At 56.5% G+C, this 26280-nt stretch overlaps 9 protein-coding genes across 9 annotated transcripts; 7 read left to right on the forward strand and 2 right to left on the reverse strand.

Annotated features, from left to right (window-relative positions):
* Positions 1–3060: 3060 nt before the first annotated feature.
* UV8b_06286 (uncharacterized protein) lies at positions 3061–6658 on the forward strand (the record flags this gene model as incomplete). The annotated part of the gene is made up of 7 exons (XM_043143783.1): positions 3061–3063; positions 3156–3221; positions 3347–3405; positions 3528–3546; positions 3615–3680; positions 3756–5431; positions 5551–6658. 7 exons carry the CDS (start codon positions 3061–3063, stop codon positions 6656–6658), a joined length of 2997 nt encoding a protein of 998 aa, XP_042999718.1.
* A 1081-nt stretch (positions 6659–7739) lies between these two features.
* On the forward strand, positions 7740–8762 carry UV8b_06287 (uncharacterized protein; the record flags this gene model as incomplete). The annotated part of the gene is made up of 3 exons (XM_043143784.1): positions 7740–7777; positions 7895–8289; positions 8395–8762. 3 exons carry the CDS (start codon positions 7740–7742, stop codon positions 8760–8762), a joined length of 801 nt encoding a protein of 266 aa, XP_042999719.1.
* A 539-nt stretch (positions 8763–9301) lies between these two features.
* Positions 9302–12055, forward strand: UV8b_06288 (uncharacterized protein; the record flags this gene model as incomplete). The annotated part of the gene is made up of 1 exon (XM_043143785.1): positions 9302–12055. One exon carries the CDS (start codon positions 9302–9304, stop codon positions 12053–12055), a length of 2754 nt encoding a protein of 917 aa, XP_042999720.1.
* A 418-nt stretch (positions 12056–12473) lies between these two features.
* Positions 12474–13598, reverse strand: UV8b_06289 (uncharacterized protein; the record flags this gene model as incomplete). Its single annotated transcript, XM_043143786.1, has 2 exons — positions 12474–13445; positions 13530–13598. The coding sequence occupies 2 exons, from the start codon at positions 13596–13598 to the stop codon at positions 12474–12476; spliced, it is 1041 nt and encodes a 346-aa protein (XP_042999721.1).
* A 557-nt stretch (positions 13599–14155) lies between these two features.
* UV8b_06290 (uncharacterized protein) lies at positions 14156–15590 on the forward strand (the record flags this gene model as incomplete). The annotated part of the gene is made up of 2 exons (XM_043143787.1): positions 14156–14230; positions 14370–15590. The coding sequence occupies 2 exons, from the start codon at positions 14156–14158 to the stop codon at positions 15588–15590; spliced, it is 1296 nt and encodes a 431-aa protein (XP_042999722.1).
* A 327-nt stretch (positions 15591–15917) lies between these two features.
* On the reverse strand, positions 15918–17127 carry UV8b_06291 (uncharacterized protein; the record flags this gene model as incomplete). The annotated part of the gene is made up of 5 exons (XM_043143788.1): positions 15918–16002; positions 16122–16284; positions 16392–16529; positions 16846–16957; positions 17113–17127. The coding sequence occupies 5 exons, from the start codon at positions 17125–17127 to the stop codon at positions 15918–15920; spliced, it is 513 nt and encodes a 170-aa protein (XP_042999723.1).
* Positions 17128–18008: 881 nt separating this feature from the next.
* UV8b_06292 (uncharacterized protein) lies at positions 18009–18470 on the forward strand (the record flags this gene model as incomplete). Its single annotated transcript, XM_043143789.1, has 1 exon — positions 18009–18470. The coding sequence occupies one exon, from the start codon at positions 18009–18011 to the stop codon at positions 18468–18470; it is 462 nt and encodes a 153-aa protein (XP_042999724.1).
* Positions 18471–18963: 493 nt separating this feature from the next.
* Positions 18964–20237, forward strand: UV8b_06293 (uncharacterized protein; the record flags this gene model as incomplete). The annotated part of the gene is made up of 2 exons (XM_043143790.1): positions 18964–19672; positions 19840–20237. The coding sequence occupies 2 exons, from the start codon at positions 18964–18966 to the stop codon at positions 20235–20237; spliced, it is 1107 nt and encodes a 368-aa protein (XP_042999725.1).
* A 3773-nt stretch (positions 20238–24010) lies between these two features.
* On the forward strand, positions 24011–25782 carry UV8b_06294 (uncharacterized protein; the record flags this gene model as incomplete). The annotated part of the gene is made up of 3 exons (XM_043143791.1): positions 24011–24045; positions 24243–24453; positions 24559–25782. The coding sequence occupies 3 exons, from the start codon at positions 24011–24013 to the stop codon at positions 25780–25782; spliced, it is 1470 nt and encodes a 489-aa protein (XP_042999726.1).
* Between the last annotated feature and the right edge of the window lie 498 nt (positions 25783–26280).

Genomic DNA, 26280 nt, shown 5'->3' on the forward strand with positions numbered 1-26280 from the left:
GGAAGCAAAAGAAGCGGAGTTGATGACCGGCATGCAGCAGCGAAGCTTCAACAAAATGCCTAGGGATGGCAACGTTTCTAAAAGACAAAAAAAAGTCTTTGACCTTTGAAATGTCATGATGATTGTGCCCATCAGCCCGAACGTTTGACGCCTGGGTACATTGACGTGCGTATGTTGATGCCGTGTGAGTGACTGGCAAGAGCCATGCAAAGCCCGACATCGTGCGCGGAAGAAGCCAAGAATGAAAAACACAAAAAAAAAAAAGTACCAAAAATCACTTTAACTGTCTCTTACCAGCCTCCCTATCCTCGATGTTTTTCCTTTCCTACGAGGCAGTCTGGCGTCACAAAGTTTGGGTCAGAGGCCCAAAGCACTGAGCGAGAGGTTTATGTGGAACCAACCAGTTGAACTACTGTACTTCGGGTCCACATGCGGAGCACTCCGGAGGGAGTACGTACTCCGTACCTCTTGGGCTCAGATTAGGTACCTGAGGCACATTAGTAGGTACCTGCTTTCTTGAGACGACTTGCGTTGGCTTTGTGGATGGAAGCCCAACAAACGTTCCAGTCGTCGACCGGTTGTCCGCCACGAGATGGCAGGAGGCTCACAGAAAACAACATGCTGATGTTATAAAAAAAAGACGAACGTGGGATCTCGAAGACAGCAGATATACCTGGGTTATGGGGGCCGAGCCGGTTGATGCAGGGTGTCTGCCGCCCGGCATCAGGTGAATGCATGGCAAGAGGTTGTTTCAATCGGAGCCTACCGGTAGGGGCGTACAATTTATAAATCTAACGACATGAATTTCAACAGTATGGAAGCGAAAAAAAAATGCTGCGAGAATACCCCGTCTCTAGCCCTGATTTTATTTTTATGGTAGCTACATAGCTACAAGTTTGTAAGCGTGGAGGGCAAACGTGGGCAAAATCCACAGCAACCCACGGGAAGATTGTCAGGACCTCGGGGATGCGACTTGGGAATTTCCGAACGAGGCAAACCCCCTCTTGAAAGCCTGGCGAGTCGCGCCGCCGCTTCATTTCGGAAGGGCTTGCGCATGTTCAGCCCTACCTACGGCTTTCACGGATCCAATCGATTCGCATGCAGCAGACGAGCAAAATGAGCCCGACAAAGTGGGTGGCATGGACAGGAGAGCGACGCGGTGATTTACTTGTAATGATTTCAAGGCGATCGAGTGGCTGCCGGACCGAGGAGGAGGCGAGGAGGGGAGGAGACTCTGGACCAAAAGTTACAACGCCGGGCTGCGACCCGGGGCGTGTGAAGTGGCGTGCGTGTTGAGCAGGCAGCTGGCAGCAGGCAGCTAGCAGCTGGCAGCGAAGGGAGTGGGCACGGGGAACCTGGGTGCTTTGCGCGACTGAGGACTGAAGGCAGGCGCAGGTGGCGGCCCCTTCCGGCGACTCTGAGTGGAAGGAAGCAGACCCAAGTCCCGACCTTCACTTGTACTGTTCCTCTACGGGTGGGCGTGCCTCCCATCTTGCTCCTGAGAAAGAGATGGAGATGCCAGGCACAATAACAATAGCCCCATTCTCATGGTCTTGTCTACCACGCGAGAGGCAGCAAGACATTGACGGGATGCAGAGCGTGTAAGCGCGTAAGCGCGGCTGCTGCGCGAGATGGATCGGGGGGCCGACGTATACGTACTCCGTTAGGTAGAGGTAAAGTCGGGAACAGCTTCCCCGCCGAGGGTTGACGCTGGAGCGTGATGATGATGATGATGGTGATGATGATGATGATGATGATGCGCGGCCCCTGCCCGTCCGCAAGAGACATGCGGGCATTGTGTCTCTTGTTGCTGAGCTCGATTTGCAAAGATGGGCGGTCGTGATCAGTGACGACGCTGAGTGGACAATCCGGCGCATCACGCCTGCAGTCGTGCAGTGCAGTGAGTGGGTAGGTAGGTAAGAGGTAGGTAGGTAAGTACATGTAATAAGGTGTGTGATGTGTGCACCCTGGTTCCTGCTTGCCGTAGCGTCGGGGAGGTTCGGGCAGCGCAGGTACCCCCGCGGTGTGCCCCAATCCACGTCCAGGTACCGCTGTGCTGTGGGCGCACCCGGGAAGGGACCTTGTCCGCATCTGCGCCCTCCGCGCGGTGTACTTGCTCTGGCCGTCACCGCGCTAGTGTTTTCTTGGTGTCGCCCAAAGCTTCAATCAATGTTTATGCTGGTCCCCTTCCTTCATCCGAGCAGCAACGTGTTGTACATATGTACGCAAAGTACCGGCCAGACCTTGCCCTGCCCTGCCCTGCACTTGGCTAGGAGGTAGGTACCTAAGGTAGGTACCGGTTCTTATTTCCTTGAAACCGTCAATCAGTCAGTCTGGTGCTCGCTCGTTTCGTTCAGTTGGCCGCCAGCATTGACGGCTGCTGCACGGCTGCACGGCTGCGCGGCTGCAAGAAACTTCAATGCAAGACTGCATGTGTGACTTTATTCCTCTTCTACCCGCTCCCCACAGTTTGCCTGAACCCTGTTCCTCCTTGGCTCCATTCACCTCCCGCCGGCTCTTTGCTCACTTAACGCTTTTTCCCTTCCTCCTGCGTTGCACGTCAACAAGCTCGCGCGCTTTTCTTTTGCAGCCGTCCTCCTCCTCCTCCTCCTCCTCCTCCTCCTCTTCTTCTTCCTCCTCCCTCTTCTCCCTTCTGGACTCATGGGTTATCGCCCGCCGCCCAACCCAACCTTGATACGCGCCATCCCCTCGGCTTCTTGATCGATATCATTTTATTTCCCATTGACTTGTATAATCCCATCCTTGGGCGCGCCCGCCACCGCTTTGTCGTGTAAGTCGACGACAACTTCGCCGATTGCCTCGCTTCCACCCCTTTGCAGCGCAGAGTAGGCTTTTGCCGCCAGCCTCTCGATTGCATCGTTTTTAACACAGGACCTGCGCGCCCACGTCAACAGTTGCTTCAATAACTCAATGGTCCCTTCCGTATTGCTTCATCTTGATTATGACCTGTAGCAGGAAGCGTCTTGCTTGGTAGCCTTTGCTCTGGTGTCCAAATCAGTACCGACCGCCTGACCCCGGCTCTCCCTTTATACTCTCACCATGGTAAATTTGCCGCCCCAAGACTCCCTCTTGGAACTGTTGGCGCTGCCTTGCCAGAGGTAGTCCCCATACTGAGACTTTTTTTTTTTTTGCAGGTTCTTTACAAACGGAAACCGGTGCAGTTCCTGCCACCGGCAGAAATACAAGACGAGAATGACGAGGTATGCGACACATGACTCTCTTCCTTTTTTTTTTTTTTTTTTCCTTTTTGTCTTTTTTTTTCTCCCACCCTGGATCTGGCCAGAACCATCTCAACCGTTCCGAAACTGACTTGGAGCTTTTTCAGGTGTGGCATATACCCCAGACAGGAGAGATATTTGCCACATACGAGGATTACTTGAGTCGGTGAGTTTGTTCTTCCCGCCTCTTCACGCTGACTGGCACTCCCCTGCCTTGGTATCAGGCCAGACCAGGCCAGACCGCAACGAATGGCAAGCAGGACATGCTGACTTTGATATGTTTCAAAGCATGGAATTTTACAAGCAGGTAATCAGGCACAATGCATGTGTTTGTTCTCAGAAGTTGTTCGCGATTACTCACAGCTATGACTCCAGCGTCGTTTCAATGACCAAATCACTGGACACTCGGGGCTTAGCTTCTTTGAAGCCTTCAAAAGCGAGGTGTGGATCAACCCTTGCCTCTTTCCTCTTGACCTGAAAAAAGAGTTGCCGCTCACGATTTCTCATCTCGCACAGCTTACTGGAGGTCGCGAAGTTGAAGCCTCATTTCCAGAAGCCCTCAAAGGGCCTATTCTCCGCAGAGTTCAGTTTCAGACCATCTCCCGTTTGGATAATCTTGTCGATTCAATATTTGACGAGTTCAGGCTTGATTATTATCCGGGTGAGGAGGTGACAGTTTCGATAGACGGAGCAGATCGGATTCATGGCCTGGTCAGGGACAAGACCACCTTTGGACCAAGAAATTTACCAGATGGGTCACGAACTTTACCAGTCACTCGATACTTGGTCAATATTAAAGATACTGATGAGGAGACAATGGTGACGGACCAGCGCATCTGTCGGGACCGAGGCGTCTTCACCAAGGCCATGCTTCGCTCCTTTATTAAAAAGACCGTCACCCGAGAAGCATGGACAGGAGCGCCGTGGCTCGTGAAGCATGACTACGCCAATATGTACCATATCGACACAAGAGTCCCACCTCATCTTCGCTACGACACAAAGTTGCTCGAGAGGAAGCAGCTCCAGGCTCAAAAACGAGGACACTTTCATGAACCGACCGGACTCGCAAACTGCGGCCTATTGCGCCTGCCGGAGCTGAAGCCAGCCACCAAGATTCCCAAGGCAAAACAGGCGCAACTTTGCAAGGAACTCAAATGGCCTCTTGTTGAATCAGTAAATGGCGTGCACGGGTCAGGAACACATGAGCAGCCAGCGCGTGAGCCAACTCCGCCTCCGCCTCCGCCTCCAACAAAGTATCCCATCGAAGACTTGGCCTTGCCACCAAGAGAAGGAAGTTTCCGCCCTCGCTTAAAATTCATGTGCCGAAATCCTCCCGTGGAGGCTGAAGGAATCGTTGACGAATCCCAACCTTTCCGCGACAGAATCGACATGGCAACCGTGGGCGCCTTTCTAGAGACCTGGGATACCTTGAACGTATACTGCGAGATTTTCAAGCTCGATTCTTTCACGTTTGACGACTTTGTGGAAGCCATGGCCGTGGCTTCTGAGCGTGTGCCCGTCCAACTATTCGACGAAATTCATTGTTCAGTACTCAAGGTTTTAGTCGACTCTGAGAAGGACGGGGGGAAAGTGCGCATCACACTGCCAGAGTTGGAAGACGAGGAAAGCGATGAAGACGAAGACGACGGGCAAGGTGACGGCGATGAGGAGAAGGAGCATGAAGAAGAACAATCTCCTGAGCCAGAGGAGAAGCCAAAGGGTCGTGCTACACGAAGCAGCCTAGCTAAGCTTGAGGCTGAAAGGCTAGCTGCAGCTGTGGCTGCTGCCGAGGAAGAAGAAATCCGCGCCGAGCAGGAATCCCGTAGTCGGGCCGAAGAGTTGATGAGAGAGTTTGACTGGATAGATCACCTCCGCAAGCGAGACTTTTCCAACGGCGGGTGGGAGCGTATAATGATTGGTTTGATTCATCAGCTTTCGAAAGACGACCGACAGAAAGACGCTTGCGAGGAGCTACTTGAACACCTTGTGCCTCCCGACACGGAACCTACAAGAGAAGCTGCTCAGCGCAACTATGCCGAGCTTGACGTCGACCACCGAGTCAAGGCGCTACAGATCATATGTTTACTGACGATGCAGACCAGAGCGGTCCGCGGCTACATGGAAGATTGCAGTGAGACAATGACAAAGTATCGCAAGGACAGAATTGAGTGGCAACGGCAGAAGAAGCAAGCGTAAGTCTGGCACCCGAGCCGTAGCCGAGGAGATAAAAAAAGAAAAAAGAATAAAAAAAAAGAAAAGTTTGATCCGAGAAAATATGAGGAGCGCCGACTGATTATGATTTTGTCAACAGAACAGAGGAACTACGTCAGTTGCATGAGCAACGTCGGGAGCTGGTTCCGGATCCAGAACCAGCCGAGGATGCCGATGCAACTATCCACAAAGAAGAAAATGTTGAAATGCTGGACATGAATGAATCTCAAATTGACCGAGGAGACGGCGAGAATGGCAGCGAGAATGAAGCGAGTCGAACAAAGGGCAAAAGGAGAGGCCGGCCGCCGCTAGAAAAGAAAAGGAAGGATGCAGAAGTAGGGAAAGAGCAGAAGGCAGTCGACAAGGATAAGCAGAAACCGCGAAGGGAAGCTGTGAAACTGACACCCCAGCTACAAAAGCAGTACAACAAAATTCTCAAGGAAATTCAAAAGCAAGAAGACATTATCAAAGAATGCGAGGAGGAGGTGGCTATAATCGAGAACGATTTGCGCGAGGCCGATTGTCCACGGACCAGGGTTCTGGGCAAGGACCGGTTCTGGAACCGATACTACTGGTTCGAGAGGAACGGCATGCCTTATGGCGGCCTTCCTACCAGCTCGACAGCATTCGCCGAGTACGCCAATGGCTGCATTTGGGTTCAGGGACCCGACGATATGGAGCGCGAAGGCTACATTGACGGTCCGGCGAGCCTGCAGAACGAATTCAAGGCAAAGTTTCAAATGACAGTCGCGGAGCGCAAGGCCAAGGAAGAAAACGGAACAAGCGTCTTCACAGCCAGACAATGGGGCTACATCTCGGAACCCGAGGATGTGATTGCGCTAATCAAGTGGCTGGATCATCGAGGCTGTAACGAGACGAAGCTGCGGAAAGAACTGGTCAATTACAAGGACCGCATCGCGCAACACATGGAGAACAGAAAGGCGTATCTTGACAAGGGCCAAGACAAGGACAAGACGGATGAGCACACGATGAAGCGGAGTAGCTCGCGAATTCGGGACAAGACGCCAGAACCGCCGAGTTATCGTTGCCAACAGTGGGTGAATACGATGGCTCTGGAAGACTTGGGTCATTTGCACTCCAAGCCCCCACCGCCGCCCAGGGTCAGGAAGCAAACCAAGAAACGAGAGGCAGAAGCAGACGCCGATGCATCCAGCCGTGGAGCACCGAAAACCCGACGACGAGGTTAAAGGTATCATGCGTCTTACAAAATGGCAGCTCTTGGCTGGTTGAGAAGGACGGGGATACCCAGCTCAACAAGGAGACCCGGGGAGATGCGAGCTATAATGGTGAAGGTATACATGGCGTTGAAGGATTTTCCCTTTTTATTTATCTTCTGTCGGCCCTTTTTTTCCCTCCCTCTCTCTCTTTCTCTCTCTCTCTCCTTCTTTTTTTTTCCTTTCTTTTTTTTCCCTCCTTTCGGCGGTGGACAAGCGGTGGGGAGACTTTACACAGGCGAAAGAAGGGCGGAGTCGGGCGCTTGACGCACAAGTTATTCATGGGGAATATAAAAAAGGATGCATAGAATGAGTCTGGTGTTTTGGGAAGAGATGTGCGCACTTGGCCGAATAGAGGCAGATATTGTGGGTTGGGTTAGAGAAGGAGAAGCAGGGCAGGATAATGACGCCGCCTCGATTAGAGAGGGTCAGGATCTGGATCTGGGGGCATGGCAAAATGTACTTGCGCCATAAGGTACCTACTCGGTACTCCGTCCTCCGTACTCCGTACTCCGTAGAAGTCTGGCCTATTTGATCAACCGAGGCCCAAACTAAACCGAGGACCAATGAAGCCTACATGTACGTACTGTACCCACTACGCACTGACCGCCCTGCTGCTGCCTGCCTACGTCATTCGCAAGCCGACGAGGCAAAGAAAGGCTGGAAGCTTCAAATTAGGTTTACAGAGTTCCGAGACTTGTCGGTTCGCTTGCGCATCGCATCCAAGGTTCGCGGTGGAGGGAGGTTTCTGGTCTGCGTCCTTGGTTGTGCTTTAAAGCTCAAGCTCATCTGGTCTGCGTCCTTGGTTCTGCTTCAAAGCTCAAGCTCTTCTAGTCTGCGTCCTTGGTTCTGCTTCAAAACTCAAGCTCATCTGGTCTGCGTCCTTGGTTCTGCTTCAAAGCTCAAGCTCTTCTAATCCGCGTCCTTGGTCCTGCATCAAAGCTCAAGCTCATCTGGTCCCGTCCTTGGTCCTGCGGTAGGCAAAGGCCAACAACCCAACTGGTTGTTGCTTGATACATTTCCTTTGGCAAATCCCCGAGCACAATCGGCCAACATGCCTTCCGCGCAGCAAGCACAGATAAAGCTGCACTGGTACGTTTTTCACTCCTTCACTCTCCATTTCTGATGCTCAAAATCGGCAATCCTACCGTTGCCGTGTCATCTCCCCCCTTCCCTCCCCCCCCCCAAGCTCATCCATCCCGTCAACAGGCTGAACCAGTCCCGCTCCCAACGCATCGTCTGGCTCCTTGAAGAGCTCAACGTCCCCTACGACATTCAAGTGTACCACCGCGACAAGGAAACCCTCCTCGCCCCTCGGGAGCTCGAGGATATCCATCCCCTCGGCAAGTCTCCCGTCATCTCCATCACGCATCCCGGCGACGCTGGCGTTGCAAAACCCGTCATTCTCGCCGAAAGCGGCTTCATTACGCAGTACCTCGTGGATCATTTCCCCGAGGGGAAGAAGCTGGTCCCGGAGCGGTGGCAGGACGGCAAGGAGAACACCGTTGGCGGCGAAACGGAGGCCTGGCTGCGGCACGCATACTACATGCACTACGCCGAGGGGAGCCTGATGCCGTACCTGGTCTTTGCCCTGGTGGTTTCGCGTAAGTGACGCAGCATGATGACTGATTTGTCGTCTCTGCCAGTTCCCCTCCCCCACTGCTCGCTTCCGAAAGTCACTAAGAACGGGAGCGCGGACACTACTGCAGGCCTGAAATCTCCCCAGGTTCCCTTCCTGGTGCGTCCCATCACCTCCGTCATTGCGAATCGCATCACGGCCATGTTCGTCTACCCAAACGTCAAGAAGCACCTGGCCTTCATCGACGGCCAGCTTGCCACCTCGGGGGGCAAGTACCTGTGCGGGGACAAGCTCAGCGCCGCGGACATCCTGATGAGTTTCCCCTTGATTGCTGGCTCGGCGAGGTTCGACGAGCTGGGGACGTGGAAGGACGGGTCCTGGCGCAACGAGTTTCCCAGGGTGAGGGAGTATGTGGAGCTTCTGGAGGCCGAGCCTGGATACAGGAGGAGTGTGGAAAAGGTCGAGGCTATCGACGGAAAGTACGAGTCTTCCCTGTAGAGGCCACGCGTCCTAGGATCTGGGCTCTGGCGACAAGAGGACTGGACATGATGGTGCCTTGCGCGACGCTTCAAGAAGCTATGCTGATGAAAAGGATGGTCTCGCCTCTATAATCGCATAAAGGGGGAAGGAAAGGCGATTGCCTGGTTGGAGGTGTTGTACGAGAGTCCGTAGTCCTATTAGATGAGATGGAAGTTCTGTGAGACAAGTCCTTACCTTCTTGACACGGAAAACGAATTTCTTCTCGTCGTCCATGTCCAACAGGGCCCGCGCCCGATGATTGGCCAAGTCCCGGACACCACCCCCGAACTATGTCCACACTGTCCACACTGTGCAGCCCACTCCTACCTGCTGAAACTTCCATTTACTCCTTCAAGTCACTTCTCGAGAAATCAAAACGTTGGCTCCCGACGGCGGATATCCATCCCATGCGCTTTACGAGCCACTGTGCGCACACACGTGTAGCCGCCACCTAGGACTTGCCTCATGTCATGTACTCATCGAGGTCGAGACCCAGCTGTCTGCAATGTGCCTCGCGCATGCGCTCGGCGTTGGCGCCATCACCAAGGCACGGGGCTGTGGCCTGGTTTTCGTCCGCTGCTTCAGACGAAGCTGCGCACCCGATCGCCTCGATCCCCGACTCGGCATCCCCATCCGGCAGCAGCTCCAAAAGGGGACGAAATCTAGAGTCCAGTGACCACGAACAGCAGCAGCCTACTGGTGGATCGAAGGCTCTCCTTGCCGCCATTGCGTCCAAGAGCCGGCGGGGAAGCCCCTCGCCGCGGTGGTCTGGCGAGGCTCGCTCCGACGACGTGGTCCAAGGGGCAGGACCCGGGGCCGCATTTTCCGCTCCTCCTGGCGAGAACCCGTGGCCGATTACGTCGAAGGAATGGGAGATGGTTGCCAAGACGCAGGAAATCTCGAAAAGTCCCTCGGGCCCGCAGGAGAAGCTGCGGCGGTTTCAAGACGAGGTCTGGCCGTTTGTCAAGAGCGTCCGCGGCCGCGTCCCCAAGCATCTCTACATGTCGTCCACCAAGTTTCTCTTCGAGACCTGCGACTCCGTCGCCGAGCAGGGCCTTGCCGGTACGAGCTTGGCCCTTTCGAAGATGTGTGCCACGATTGGCAAGTGGGATCTCGACATAAGAAACGAGCTTGTTCTGAACCTGTGCCATATTCTAATCAGCCAAAGGCGCTCGGCGGCGGCGCGCAACGCGCTGATGAAGGAGCTTGTGGATATGTGGAAGCACCTTTCTCAGCTGAAACGCGGGAGCCAAGCGCATCAGCAAGGTCTTCGCTTCGTGCTGCCCTCGGCCGACGAAATCAATATGGGCACGGAGAATCTGGAGATTCTGGCAAAGATGCATGCATATGGCGCACCGGTTAGCGACCCGTCCCTAACCATGCAGTTGGCCAGCCAAGCTCTGGCGAGCATTTTCATCCAGTACCCGTTGGGGCAGGCTTTCTGGCTTATTCCCGGCCTCGTGGCCACCCTGGCCGTGCTTTCCGACCCTCGTTTAACGCGCGAGGGCAACAAGATCGATGCCGCGCCCCTGCTGAATCTAGTTCGCCACGTCTTTGAGCAGCACCCCGTGGAGCCGACTTTCGTCGACCACGTCTTCACCAAGCGCATCTTCACCAACAACATCCGATTCCCTCCTTCCAAATTAGACGAGCTGCAGTCATACGTCGCGGCGCAGTGGCCGCAGGCATCGGCCATGGTCCTCAAGAAAAGACCAAGCTGGTACCCGGGCCATGCCCTGCCGCAGAGCTCGCTCTCCCCCGTGCCGAACACGCCGTCCAGCCTGTCCGTCTTTGACAGGAAGCTCCGCGCCGCGTACCGATCCCGCGACACGGCCGGCGCCGAGTCCGTCTGGCAGCATCTCAGGATGAACCTGGCCGAGAACCCGGACCTGGGCCGGCAAATGCGCGAGGAACCCGAGTTTCTCGACTATTGCATCTTCGTCTGGTGTGCCGTGCGCCGACCCGGCAGACTGCAGGAGACGCTCGATGTCATGAAGCAAATCGGCGTCCAGCTCACGGTCCGATCCTACACGAGCATGATACACGGCTGGAAAACATGCAAGGATGGCGGGCGCATCGAAGCCCTCTGGGACAAGCTGGTGGAGTCGGGGTTGAAGCTCGACTCGGTCATCTGGACCGAACGCATCTCGGGTCTCATCGAGGCCAACAGACCGCGGGCGGGGATCCAAGCGCTCGCCGAAATGCAAGCCTTGTGGAAAAAGGCCGTCCTTTCGGAAGGCGACGCCGCGGCGGCGGGGGCGGCGGGGGCGGGGGCGGCAGCGGTGCAGCCCACCGTCGAGGTGGTCAACGCCGCCGTCAAGGGCCTCATCGCGCTGGACCGCCGCGCAGCCATGGAAGTGCTCGCCTGGGCCAGCCGCGAGGGGATCGAGCCCAACATCCGCACGTTCAACATCATGCTGGGAGAGAGCCTGCGGTGCGCGACGTCGTCGGAGCAAACCGCAGCTCTGCTGGAAACCATGAAGAAGCAAAAGGTGGAGCCCAACGAGGCCACCTTCACCATCATCCTGCAGCAAGTCCTGGGCGGCATGGAAGACGCCTCGGCGGCGGAGCAGGTCCAGGCGGTGGAGCAGCTGCTGTCGGACATGGAAAAGGCCGGGCTGCGGGCCAACCTCGAGACGTACGGCAAGATGCTCTACGCAGTGGCGTCGCTTCCCGACGGCGGAGCCGAAGAGGCCGTCCTCGCGGTGCAGCAGCACATGCAGGCGGCCGGGCTGTCGGCCACGCCGCACATGGTCACCATCCTGGTCGAGCGGGCTCTCGCACGGGGCCGGGGCCGGGGCCGGGGCCTCGGCCCTGTCGGCCCTGCCGGCCCAGCCGCGCCCGACGCAGGCGCCGCCATACGCGACCTCCTCCGCCGCCACAACCTGACCAGCATCGGCCAGGGCGACCAGACGCTGTGGGAGCGCGTCATGAGCGCCCACGCCGTCACCGGCGACGTCGCCGCCGCCATGGACGTCTTTGACCAGCTGGCCCGCGCCGGGCGAACCGTCACCTCGCTCCCCTGCCTGACGGACCTCGTCGAGGCACTCCTCGCCCGCGGGGACGCCAAGGCCGTCGCGGACGCGAGGCACGTGGTGGGCGTGGTGCTGAGCCACAAGCTGGACATGGCGGTGACGGAACCAGAGGTGCTTGCGCCGGATGCTCGGTACTGGCGCCACCACTTCTGGTTCCTGGCCCTGGAGAATGGCCTGGTTGAGCGGGAAAAGGCGCCGCCCGCGCTACGAGCCAGGTTGCAGGGACTGCGGTCCTGATTTGGGGGGGGGGGGGGGGGTGGTGACTGTTCGTAGTGAGCAGAAGGGGGGGTTTTGTTAAAAAAAAAAAAAATTGTCGCAATGTTGTATCGCAACGCAGTGCAGGCAGGCCAGCATGGCAAGAGGGGACAAGAGGCTACGTTTGTTTCTATGGGTTGTTGGGGGGGGGGGGGGGGGTTGATAGTTCTAGCCGCATGTTTGCGTCTTCTAAAGCAAAGTCGTGGGAGCGTGCATTGATTGCATTGCATTACAATCCGTTCTTGTTTTCGTGGCCCGGCGTGTCCAGGCCCCTTGCCACTCGGGGATGCGTACCAGATAAATCATGGGAGCAGCCCCTTATTTACCCTAAAACTGATGAGAGGCAGTAGCGAGCACTCGACATCGACGGCGGGCAGCTCCATGGCGCTCGTACATGCGCTCACGGGGTCGTGGACGCACGACCTTGTTCTCCGTCGTCCGCGGGCCCTTGTGGCCCTGGCCCCTTGGCCGTGCTGGACTGGAGCATCGAGGCAGCCTTCTCCAAGCTTTCGACGTCGCTCCTGGTCAGAGACGGCCCTCCGCCCTGCCACTCCCCGTCGCGCACCTCGCCAGAAGGCCCGAGGTCCAGGCCGCCCGTCCGCTCGAGGTACTTGCGCGTCGCGCTCTCGACGTACTCTGATCTTTGTCGCCGCCACGACCCGTGGTCCGCCTGGGGATCCGTCTCGGCCGCCAGCTCGGGCAGCAGCGTCCGCAGCGCCGAGGACAGCTCCCGCAGAGGCTGCAGCTGCGACAGGGCGAACTCGGCGGTCGTGGTGATGGGCGCGTCGGCGCCCCCCTGCGCCAGGCTTCCGCTGTCGCGCAAGAAGGCCAGCGGGCCGGCGTGCTGGGCGCCCCCGGCGCCAGGCTCCTCGTCGTCGCCGGCTCGCGCCAGCAGGGCCGCCTTCAGCCTGCCCAGCAGGGCGTCGTTGCGCGCCCTCTCCGCCTCCAGCGCCACGTGCAGCTTCTGGCTGGCGCGCAGCCGGCCCCGCAGGTCTGCCACCTTGTCCAGGGCGGGCTGCGCGGACAGGTCCAGTCCGTCGTAGTGGGACAGCCGGATGAAGGGCTCGTCGGCGGCCTTGACGGTCAGGATGTTCTGCATGGTGTAGAGCTCGAAAATGTCAAAGTTCTTGTCGATGGCGGCGTTGAGGAGCGTTTCGAGCTGGTGCGTGCCGTGCTCGATCTCGTGCCTGGCGGCGGCGGCGGCGGCAGAAGCAGCAGCGGCGGCGGCGTCGTCGTCGTCGTCGCCGCCGCTGGTCTTGGGGGGTTTGAAGCCCAGGTTGGAGGGCGGGATGGAGAGCAGGAGGCGCTCGACGGAGTCGAGGGCGCGGTCGGCGAGCACGTTTACCGTGTTGATAATGTCGTCGAGGAGAGCCTGGAGGGAAAGGTCAGGCCAGGGTCTAAGAGCAAGCGCCTTGCGTGCGGTTCGAGGGGGAGGGGAGCGAGAGGCATGACTTACCACCGGGGAGTAGCCAAAGTGCTCGGTGAGGAGCTCATAGTCTGATACCGCGGGGGGGGTAGTAGCCATGACGTCGCGAGCGGCTTGGACGCGTCGCGCACGCTGGTCGGCTGGGTGGACGAGCAGTCAGTCAGGTTGGCTTGTGATGTTTGTAAATCAACAGGGGGTGCATCGTGGCCCCCTGGGACAGATGGGTTTCTTTCGTATAGACAGACGTATGTGTGGCAATGGTTTGCTGAAGGGAGCATAAGCATGTTGGGGGACTTGCACCAGGAACCATCCATCACTGTGCGCACTGCGCACTGTGGCGTACCTGCCACCTTAGGTACCTAGGTGGGGTGCCTGGTGGGTGCCTTAGGTGCCTAGGTACCTAGGTACCTTGTACTACGTACGGGCATGGGCGAGCAAGGGCCCCTGCCCCTCTTCTGCTTCTTGCTGCCAAGCCAAGGACCGAGGCCCTGCCTGCCCCACCAGCCGCTTTTCTCTCCTCCATCGCGAGGCGGGCAGCCGGCAGGCAAACCAACATACATGCCTGTCACCCCTCCAGACAAGTCGACGTCTACAAGTTTACGCAAGCCCCCGCACGCTTTCCCTGCTCGCATCCGCGCGCCATCGCCGTCACCGCCATGTCCGGGTTCAAGGACATCGTCAAGAACGGATGGCACCCCGAAAAGTCAGGCTCCTCCATCAGAGGCTCAGTCGTGGGTAACACCCTTTCCCGGCTTCCGTGGCTCCTCCTCCTCCTCCTCCCCCCCCCCTCTCGTCCTCTTCTCCTCCTGCGGAAAAAAGACGCGGGACATCACATCCTGTGCGGCTGCGGCTTTTAACAAAGCGTTCCAGTCAGGGCTGATGGGTCGCAACAAAGACTCGCCTTCCTCGTCAGAGACGCCCAGCCGCGTCGCCCGCCCTCTCTCCCAGCTCAAAGACCCGGCAACCTTCGCCCCGCCCCCGAAGCGTACCGGCTCTGGCCTCGCGCCTGCTCCTCCTCCCGTGTCGACGAAGCGCCAGGTGGTCACCAGCCCCTCGAAATACCTGGACCCCCGCGCCGAGCCTGCCGCCGAGCCGCCGGCCCACGGCGAGGAATCAAGGTCGTCGCCGAGGCCGTGCAGCGGAAGCACTACCGGCTCTTCGGCGACGCGTAATCTGCCAAAGCCGCCGGGCAGGAGGGACGGAGCTGATGGGAGGAGCCCGGCCCCACCCTGCGATGAGGCGATCCGGAACCCTCCCGCGGCAACGGCCCTCCCGCCCAGCCTGCCTCCGCGATTACCGCCCAGGGGCAACACCTTCACCACCGCCGCCAGTTCCCCGTGCGCAAATGCCAGGAGCGACTCAGACAGGGCTGCAGGTCAGACTTGGCTGAACCAGAACGCCGTCAGTGGCCTTGGCGCCGCGGGTGTGAATGTCCCGGCTTTGGGCATCGGTCGTGAGGGCTCCACAAACAACCACGGCATCCCTAGCCCCTCTGCACCAGCGCAGCCTTCCTCTGGCTCTGCGAGCCTGGGAGCCCAGGTCAACCAGCTGCAAGCAAGATACGCAGGAATGGGCACTCCGTCAGCAAGCTCCACGGACGCTAAACCGCCTGCCGAGGGCACAAGCTGGGCACAGAAACGGGCAGCTCTCAAAACCGCGTCCGATTTTCACAAAGATCCGTCGTCCTTATCCTTGGCAGACGCTAAGCTCGCAGCTAGCACTGCCAACAACTTTCGACAGCGTCACGGAGACCAGGTTGCTTCAGGGATCAAAATGGCCAATGGCTTGAAGCAGAGATATGGTGTCATGGACGAGACCGGAGCCTACAACAACAGCTCGCCGAAACCAAAACCCAAACCACAATTTCAATCGTCATCGTCGCCGCCGCCTTCGCAAGGCACAGTGCGGCCATGCACTGACCATGTAAACAGCGACACCACAGCTGCGGCGTTGGAGCAGACGGGAAAGAAACGACCTCCTCCGCCCCCCAAAAAGAAGCCAGGTCTTTCCACCGCTCCTCTGAAGCACCCTCTACCGTCACACGGAGATGAGCCTCCACCCGTGCCACTATCGACGAGGCCGGCCTTTTGAGGGACAAGATGACCCGCGCTCGCAGGGTTTGACGGTTCTTCTTGTTTCTTGCGAGCATCATAGACGGCGTTTCCCATTGACGAAGTAGGAATGTGGCTACATATCAAGGTATGAAAGAGAATTCGCTTGAGTTGCACATATAAGCTATACGAGGAGGAGTCATCAGTGATGCCTGCCTCGGAAATGGCCAAGTACGGCAGTCGCTAAAAGGAACACGCGATACTCTTTGTCGTTGTCTTTTTTTTTTCTTTAAATCTTCCTCTTCCGTACATCATTGCCTTCATACACCAATGTCTCGTATGCAGATTATCATCAGATTCAACTCGCTCAAACCTTCATTTCCTTGAGGCCGTGCTTCCAAACAATGACGTAGGGAGTAGTACCATCCTCGCGGTAGTTGAGGAGAACGACGCTGGCCAGACGCACGTCAGCCGAGACCATGGAAGCAGACACGGAAAAAAAAAAGGGGGGGGGGGGGGGGGGAGGGGTGTTGAGGGCGAGAGGGGAGCCGTTCAACAACCAGACACGTACATGCCATCGGGATTCATGGATTCGCCAGTATAGAACTCCAAGTCCTTGAAATTGGGCAGGAGCTTTTCTTTGACATAGGTCTGAGCACCCTTCTCGAAGGCGGTGATGGTTTCCGCAGGGGCACCTTGCTCCTGGAGGGCAGCTTTAACAGCCTTCATATAACCTGGAAATATAGAAGAAGAAAGCAAAGTCAGTCGGGGAAAAAAAAAAGCCAAACCCTACACTGAGCCCCATCCAAGTCTGTTGCTATGCTCTTGGGGGGACACGTACCTTTCAGGTAGGTGAGATAACCCTTCTTGTCGAATGAGGTGGACTGGAGACGGAAGGAGTGGACAATGTTGTTGACCTTGATGGCGGTGTCCTCGAGAGACTCGCCAGCCTCTTCGGCGGAAGCGTTGGCACCGGTGTCTTTCAGAACAAGTCGGTCAGATTGAGATTGTTTCAATTATGCTCACAGCGCAGGAAACTAAAGGCGCGGGTGTTTCAAAGCTAGAATGCGTGGGGCGCGACACCGACGGCTTGGTCGGTATCACCAGTGGTTTGACGAGTCTCAGGCTCGTGGGAGCCAAAATCCCTCACAAGCCGCCGGCGAACGGTCGCTCAGGATGAGGGAGTTCGAGTTTGAGGGTGCGGAGGGTTACACCTCGGCAGCGGCATTGGCATGCATAACGAGGGACGAGGAGGGGGAGGGACGGCCCAGGAGTCAGTTGGCCAACGTACGTACCGACATTGACGGCCTCCTCGGTGATCATGGCACAGTCTGCTTCGTAGACGATGCCGTCGACCTCCTTCAGGTCGTAGGAGTCGGAGATGATCTCGTCATCGGTGAGGATATCCTGTGCGATTTCACAGGGTTAGCACAACGGATTGCGGTGGCGGCGCGAAGGATTGGTGGTGGGATGGAAGGGGAAATGGCGGGGTAGGGAGGAAATAAGGCTGGAAAGTTTGATGCCCGAGATGGCAGGGCGAAGAAAGGGGAAAACGAGCGAACCTTGAAAATAAGCATGATGACGGCGCGTATTCAAGGTTTCGATGCCTGCGACAGATTTGATGAAGCGTGAAGGAAATCGAACGACAAGAGAGACGGGGAAAAAAAAAAAAAAAAAAAAAAAAGGTCGGGAAACCGGAAGTGGAGATGTTAGAGTAACGTCAATATGAAGGGAGGGAGAGAAGAGGGGCAGTTTTGACTACTGTATGTTCATGTTGCTTGCTGTCTGATGCCTTTGGGGGAGCCAGGCTACGCTGTAGTTGGCGGGGTGGATTAGGCTTTGGCCTTGCGGGGTTTTTCCTCTTTTTTTTTTTCCCTCTTTTTTTCCATCTCTTTTTTTTCCCTCTTTTTTTTCATCTTTTTTTCCCCTCTCCTTTTTTTTTTCCTTTTTTTTTTTTGGGCCGGCGTCCCCCTTGGCCTATTTTCCTTCCCTGTACCGCAAGTCACAGCGTACGGCCCCGGAGACGGCGTTCTGACATTGATGGAGGGCCGACTTCTGCCAGGCATTTTCAGGATTTATATACCCGTAGGCCCCGCGTAGCCAGCAGGCCGTAGCCAGCAAGGCCCGTAGCCTACAAGGCCCGTAGCCTGCAAGGCCGTAGGCTGCAGAGGCACAGTTGAAGCTGCCAAAGTGACCGACCCCACTGTTTCTCATGATGATGCTCCTGGCCCAGTCATGCATACATATGTACATACATACGCCTGGAGAAAGTCGATTGTCGTCCGCGTGCGCGTGCGCGTGCGCATTCAACGCCCATCTCGACCCGTCCCTGCATTCGGAACAAACGCACGGCCAAGCCAAAGTAAAATACAGCAATTCATTATGCTGGAGGGCGCGTCAATGAAACCGTCTCGCTTCCGCCTCGGCGGTGAACAACACCACACATCCCGGCAATAAAATGTTTCTGGACGCCCCGACACCCAGCGACAGGTGCATCTATGCCGGCCACTTGGAAACCTCAATCAAACCCTTGACTCAACGCACGCAGAGTCCTCGCCTGACAGACCATGCGCCAAACTCAGTAATAGTATGTATGCACGGCTACTGGCCCCTGGCTCCAGGCTACCTACCAGCCTACCAGGCCGCAGCCGGATCCAGCACCGTGCATTATTGTACTCCCGCACTGCTAAAGCCGTGGTGGTGGCCTGCGTGCGGCCACGGCTCAAGGCTCAAGGCTCAAGGCTCAAGGCTCAAGGCTCAAGTCGTCGACGCCCCCAGCCATTTGCCAAGTCTCCACTCCATGTCGCGTTTGCACCCAGACAGACACAAGCCAAAGGTTGGCTGGCTGCTTACGTCCGTACATGTACTCCGTACTCCGTACTCTACGCTTTTATGCCTCCAACCTAACGAGCAAAACTAACCTTCAACCCTTGTCCCGTCCTCGCTCGTCCTCGTCCTCGTCCTCGTCCTCGCCCCTTTGGCCCATCGCTCCTTTTCTCGCACATCAGGCCACCGCTTCGCGACTTTACATCAATTACATCTGTACCTATATATACATATGTGCCAGGCTGCACTTTGCCACGAGACTGCAAGACATCCTCCTACACAAATAGGCCTACACAAATAGGCCTACACAAATAGGCAGCCGGCACCCGTGCTCTCCTTTCGATTGCCAACCACCACCAACCTCCCCCCCCCCCCCCCCCCCTTCCATCGTCGACTAACCCCTGCTCCAACCATATTATGTAAAAAAGCGGCAGACTCGCCGGGACTGCCGCTTTTGCCATCTTGCCTCACGCGCGACTGTTGCTGCTGCTGCTGCTGCTGCTGTTGCTGTTGCTGTCGGCACCTGGCACCCGTCGTTGCCAGTTTTGAAATCCGCAAACCCGCCGTTGCTCAGCAGAGCAAAGGAGATGGCCGTCATGGTCAACGGTACCAACACGCCCAAGCTGTTCGCCATGGCCGACAACGCCTTCGACGCGACCCTGCCCGCTCTGCCGTCTCATACCCTCCAGCCCAGGGACGACATGTTTCCCTGGATCTCGGACGTCGCGCTGTCCCTCATCCTACCCGTCGTCGTCTACTGGATCTTTTCGCTCTTCTTCCACCTCATTGACGTTCTCGACCTCTTCCCCCAGTATCGACTCCATACCCCCGACGAGATCCTCAAACGAAACCACGCCTCTCGGTTAGAGGTTGCCCGGGACGTCGTCTTGCAACAAATCCTCCAGATGGCTACAGGTGCCTTGTTCACCCTGTCCGAACCTCCCGAAATGGTTGGAAAAGCCGAGCACGACGTGGCTGTGTGGGCGACAAGGCTTCGTCTTGCGCAACGAGCACTCCCAGGTTTGCTGAACTTGGTCGGCCTCAACGCCGCGGTTATTTCGGAAAACTTGTCGACGTCACACCCCTTGCTAGCCGGTGCTTTTGCTGGAGGCTACTACCCGTCTCTCTCCGGTACCGAGTCTGCAGGGCCGTCCTTTGCTCCCTGGGAGCTGACAATTGCCAAGACAATCTACCACTTTCTTGTTCCCAGCCTTCAGTTTTTCGCCGCCGCCTTCTTCCTTGATTCATGGCAGTATTTCCTGCATCGCATGATGCATATGAACCGATGGCTGTACAGTGAGTCTTCTTCTTTTTATTCTTTTTTATTTTCTTTTCATTTTCTTCTTTTCTCTCTTTTTTTCCCCCCTTTCTTTTCAGGGAAAAAAAAAATCACCTGGTCCCGTCATGTGACATTCAATCGGCTTTACTCGTGCAAACTTGAGCTGACACCCGTCGTTCAAAAGCTACTTTTCACTCGCGCCATCACCGGCTCTACGTGCCGTACGCTTACGGTTCTTTGTTCAACCACCCGTTGGAAGGCTTTGTGCTAGATACGCTCGGCGCCAGCATTGCGTTCAAGTTGACTGGCATGACAGTACGACAAGGCACCTGCTTCTTCACCTTTTCGACTATCAAGACGGTAGACGATCACTGCGGTTACGCCTTCCCACTCGATCCTCTGCAGCTCATTACTTCCAACAATGCCGCATACCACGACATCCACCACCAACATTGGGGCATCAAATCCAACTTCTCCCAGCCATTTTTCACCTTTTGGGATTCTATTTTAGGCACAATGTACAAGGGCCCCAGGGCCGACAGACTCGCTGATAAGAAACGCACGATGAAGAAGAAGACCTAGACGACATCATGTCGCTGTCGCCGGGGTGACAAGGAGACTGGGAGCGAGCTTGCTTCAACTTGGGCAGCATTCTCCACCGATAAGGAGCTCTGGGACTCCCCCCCCCCCTCCCCCACGCATCTTTTTATCTTTTTCCATTTTAGTCCCATCTTTATCCATATCTTTTAGTGGCTTGACGTGCAGCAAGGATGCCAGAGGAGAAGAGAGGGGGGCTGTGTTGTGGTCATGAGGGATAGGCGTCGTCTCGCTCACCCTCGCTCACGATGGACTTTGCGGTTTCCATGCAGGGCCGCCGGGGTGTACTGGATGGACCCGTGTGGCCAGGTCTTGTGCAGCTCTCCACGCACGCTTCATGCTTCATGTGTGGACGGGAGAGCCACTGGGGATACTCGCTCCCGCTTCCCCGTGTGGCAGGGTCAAATGTTTGGCAAACAAAACAGTGTCGTCCTACAAAGCACAGCATGGATGGTTGTCTGTGATCCTGCAGTATTCGTCCCACTAGCTTACCATTGTACTTTGGTCAGTCAGCACGATTGATGTACTTGAGTAATGGAATGTTTCTGTACGATTAGCCGACAACTGCGCGGGACCAAGGGAACCAGAGATTGGTGAATTAGGGTGGGGGGAGCAGTGTTGGAGTGGTCCTCGCAGGGACTTGTCCGAGGAAGACGAAGGAGAATGAGACTGAAACTGAATGTCCTTTTCCATCTTGAACTTGTTGAACCCCGTGTGCCTCGAATAGGCCGCCGCTTACGAGTTACAACTCGCCCCCGTCATGGGAAGCTTTCGCAACCGGGGACTGATGCCGACAATGGCACTGCATCCTGCCTTTGTCACGCATGCCCATGTCTCACGGGTCAGGCTGCTGTTGCAGAAACCCCCATCGCAGCGTGGTGTCAGAATCCATCCTTGTGCAAAGCGCTGCCAAGGGCACAATGCTATGCGGATCGAATCCCTTGCGGGGGGGGGGGGGGGAGGGGGGGGGGGGGGAACATGGCTCGCTCGTTTCACCGACGCCATCGAGTCTGCGGCAGGTCGTCCAGCAAAAGCCATGTCGCAACCCGCGGTGTTGGGCACAGGTCGTCGGCATTTTGCGGGTGGCACAGCTTCCCCGTCGAGCGGCGGCGATGGAGCGTCTCTTGGCGACCAACTTGGGAGTTTTGATGATGCGTTGACCGAATTTTGGTCATGGTATTTGGGACAATGACACGGCAAATGGCCACTCGCTCTGCTTGGGTAGGGTTAGGTAGGGCGCGAGTGAGAGGCGTTTGGGAGGTGGTGCTATGTATTTCTGAAGTGGCTCGCTGCAGTTTTCAGCTTGCACCACGTCCTGGTACAGCCTGCCTGCATGTGAGTTTCGTGAGAAGAATGGACACACATAGGAGGAGGGTGTCACATGATGCTAGCTACATAGGAGGTTACACACTTTGCTTAGCTTAATCAAGCCCTTTTACGGAGTACATCCCCTCTTGCATCGTGCGCAAGTCACAGAGCGGCTCGGGTTCCATTTGAGAAATCACAGAGTCCTGATGGCAATACCACGTTACTCCATACCCTGTACGGAGTAGTAATGCCGTACGACGTGCGCATTGGCGATTGCGGATAGTATAAATTGGTTTCAACGCAAGCAAGGCTCACGGCAGGCTGTGCGGGGCCAACCATTTCATGCCTTGGTACCTAGGGAGTTTGTTCCTAGCCATATACATGTTCAAAGCTGAGCTGAGCTGAGCTGAGCTGAGCCGAGCCGTTGCCAATTTTCCCACGGCCTCGCAACTGGCACAAACAATCTTGTTGGCTCAATTGCTGCCGCCCCTGGTTGGCCCGTCCCAGCTCAGCATCACGCTCATTTCTCATCACAAGTCTTCAGTCTGGAATGACGGGCCACTGACGCAAGGCACGGGACGCACGTCTCCTGCTGTTTCTGCGGCGGCGTCCCCTAAGCGAGTGGGACTCTAGCCTCTCTGACCAACCAGCGGTTCCGATTCCGCCACCCTCGGGTCGAAACTTGGGAGCTAGTAAGTAGGGGGGTAGGGGGTAGGGGGTAGGGGGTGGGTGGGGCAGGAGGCCGCAGGTTATTGTTGACGTTATAGATTATTGGTGGCGACGAGGTGGCGCAAGCCGTTTCCCGTTTCGGAAGTACTAGCAGAGTGCCGCGAAATCCAACGTCCCCAGGGGCCACTGGGGGCCAGCTTGATTGGCTGGACGGGTGACGGGGGGTGTCCTAGCGCGCCAAGGAAGGTTATGTGCGGAGTACTCCGTAATCCAGGTTGACTGACTCCTGCCAGCTGCAGCGCTCCTTCCCGCAACGCGGGCTGCACCTGCCTTCCGGGATCTGTAATCCGTCAAGTTTTTGCTTGACAAGACGACGCGGGTTGGCCAAATGCGGTGACAAAGCTCGTTTTTGCGGTCCGTTTTTACGGTCCGTTTTCACCGTCAGTTTTCAACGCCAGTTTTTCAACGTCAGTCTTCCAACGTCAGTCTTCACCGTCAGCTTTCAGCTCGCGTCCGCATCCGCGCCCTGGTTTGGTTTTGGTTTTGGTTTTGGTTTTGGTTGCACGCAGCTTGATCTGCTGCACAGGTACTGTACGAAGTGCATACGCCCTGCCGCGTAGCGTACACGCTCTTCAGCCCGGAAGCACTGGAAGCACGGGAGTCAGTCAGTGCTACTCTGCAGCCATGTGGCGTCACACTGATGGGATACCCAGTTGACTACGGAGTAGGCTCGCAACAATACCACAATACATACATACATACATACCACCACCGCCTTATCAGCGCTCGCAGCATGCATGTTGATTGTTGGGTTGGCCGGCGCAGAGCACTCTCATGAGACGGGGCTTATTTGAATCCCGCCACGAACCCGCCCACTTCCTGGGCCCGTCTCGGTCGGCTGGACCACCCTCAGGTCCCCGAGCCCCCATCCAGCCAGTTGTCCTGTGCATTTCTCTCCATCGGCGGCGCTGAAACGGATGACCTGGACGAGAGATATTCCATTCCACTCGTCTTGCCGACTTCACCTGGGTTCCGTACACCGAGCGCCGCCTTGAATTTTTGCCTGGCAAGAGCAACCTTGCTGGCCCCGTCGCAAGACGGGTTTTCCGCCGCCCGTTGACCGTTGACCGTTGACTCGGCTGCATTCACCTTCGAGACCCCGCGAGACTAGGAAGTGTGGTTGGTTTCCGTGCGGCGACTATTGCGCTGTGCCTCCGCTTTGGCCGACATTGGACCTCTGATTCAGCTCAAGCCTCACAGCGCCTAGAACGTCCTGGTCCCGGATTTTCTCAAACGCCCGCGCCAAAAACACCTCCGCAAAACACCCTTGCTCATCAAGGCCGTCGTCCGCCAAGATTAGCCCATTCATTATTTGATACCGCCCACGCGTCCTCCTCTGCTTGCTTGCTTGCCTGCTTGCTTGGTACTCCGTATACCGTCTCGAAACCGACGTCTTTCCTTCCACACGCCAGGTACGAGGCCCCTTGGGGTGGTTCAGCGCCCTTTGGAGCCATCAATCATGCAACCGTCGCCCCTCGTTTCAGTATTCTCGGACTCTTCGTGGGAAGTAAGGGAAGCTGGGACGTAGCCAAGAATCCTTATTCCGATAGCCGTAGGCACAACCAGCACACCAGCACACCAGCACACCAGCACACCAGCACACCAGCACACCAGCACACCAGCACACCAGCACACCAGCAAAACAATACTTACATGCTGGGCTCGGCCCTGCATAAATCCATCCAACCCAAGTCGTCGGCGACGCATGTAGCTTCTTTATCATGGACCCCTCAACGACTCTAGTTACCTTTTTGCTGTAAGTACCACTTCTTTATCTTGGGATCTTATTAGACTATCGTCTGCCTCATTCGTGACCAGGCGTGTGGCTATTGATGCATTGCCCGAGTTCGCCAAGTCGACTTTGGCTGAAAATCCCTCGATTTCTTGGCCTGGCCGAATCAATCCTGCATCGGACCACTTTGGAAGCCAAATAGCGCTGACATGCTTCCACAGTGAAACAGATCCAGCCGTCAGGTCGGTCCAGCTGATTGGCTCGTGGGATAACTTTTCCACATGGTACAGCATGAAGCCGGACACGCGACGCGGGCGAGGTCAATGGAGAGGCTGTCATTCTCTTAAATGCACTACCCCCCTCAACCAGTCTTCTTCTCACCAACCCGCCAGACATGGTGGCCTGACGATGGGCGGCACATACTACTACTATGTAAGACTTTTTGGGGTCTTCATCTTGACCTTGATACGGCTTTATACTTTGCATATGAGCTTATCCACGTGCATGCTTCGTATGCTGATCTTTTTGCCTCCCAAGTATGAAGTAGATGGTTCAACAGAGATATACGATCCCGCTCAGCCCTCTACCAATGCATGCCCCTATCTGCCCGGCCAGACTGTAAACACCTTGGATGTACCCGTCGAGCAGACTTGGAGGAACCGCAGCGCTTCAGTCAGCTCCCTCCACAAGGAATCGTTCATGACGTTGGACCCCGAAGCTCGCTACGTCACCCCGATACCGAAACCAGCCCGCTTTGCCAATGGTGCACCTGGACGTCCGGGATCTGCTTCATGCCTCCTCTCTGGCCGCTCCGGATCCGCAGGATGGGGTTGGAAACGACTGTCCCGCAGAAAGGCGGCAGTGAGCAGGGAGTCGGAGAAATCGGCCACGCGTTGGCGCGACGTGGACGCTTTTGCGTCGCTCTTTGCATGGCCGTTGCGCAATAGCGGGCCGCCGTCTCCGGCGGAGCGTCGAGGTACAAGAGACGTCTCGCCCGAACCGCTGCGAGGATTCCGGGAGGACGAGGCACCTCTGCCGCCGGACCCCTTTATGACGCAGCTCCCACCTCCAAACTCGGCGGCCGAAGTTGCTGGAAGACTACAAGAGGAAAACCTCGCCGCATCCGCCGCATCCGCCGCATCTGCCGCCTCAGAAGCTCAGATTTCCGAAACTCGCCCCTCTTCGCCTCCACTTCAACCCTCACTTGGCATACCTTCAGAAGTACCTGCCGCTGCTTCCGACATCAGCTCCTCAATGTCGACAATCCAGCACAGCAGGGCCAAAGTTGAGGAGAGGGCTAGATTGTGCGAACAAGAGCAACTACGCCAGCCTCTCAGTTCCACGGTCATGGATACTGGGCCTTGCGAGTGGTCTCCAGCAATGTCCACGAGCACATTCACCACCTCGACGTCTCCGCAGTCCCTAACAGAAGGGCTATGTTCCTTGTACGATTCAAACGACGATGACGACATGCTATCAAATACCGAGAGCGACCGCGTGCCCTACTACTCCAAGCTGGAGCAGCCGACAGCGGGACCATTCAGAGGTTACAGTCTGCCGCGCCACAACGAGGCGGACAAAACCCCGGGCTCTGCCGGTCGTCGGCTGAACGACCTGGACACAGCATTGCTTGTCAGTGGATGCGACCCCGCAACGACGGGTGGCTCAGGTTTTCTCGGAGGGCCCATTGACAATGGTCTAGACGATTTTGCCAGCGAACTCGGCTTGATGGTGAAGCTTATTGGGAGCGAGATGCACTAAACGCCAATGCCCCCCCCCCCCCTTTTTTTTTCTTTTTTGTGAAGTTTGAAATTTGATAGGTTGGACAATGTGGTGGTTTCATCTACAGTGTTGCAGGAGTTGCCGGGTGCTTTTATTTTTTCTTTTCGTCGGTTTCTTCTCATTTCGGCGTTGGTATTGGCCGCACGTCGGTCATGGGCGCCTTGTGATACCCCCTATTTTCAGACAAACGGGCTCTAAAGGGAAAAGAAAAGAGCAAAGTTCTTTTTATACAGCGAGTTGGGCTGTGGTCAACAAATGCTTTCTCTATCGTACATTTCATTTCAAGCCTGCCGGGGTACGCCCGGCATGGAGGGAGCCATCTATATGTATTCGCATAGGGCAAGACAGTCGATACATCATTGTCCTAGTCACCACGCGCACGCCGGCGAATGTGCCTCGGCGGCATCTGGATAGTTGCGTCTTGGCTGGCGCATCCGGATGGTGAATGTACTAAAGTTTCCGTCTGGATGACGTCGT

The sequence above is a fragment of the Ustilaginoidea virens genome, chromosome 5 (assembly GCF_000687475.1).
Source record: "Ustilaginoidea virens chromosome 5, complete sequence".
Lineage (NCBI taxonomy): Eukaryota > Fungi > Ascomycota > Sordariomycetes > Hypocreales > Clavicipitaceae > Ustilaginoidea > Ustilaginoidea virens.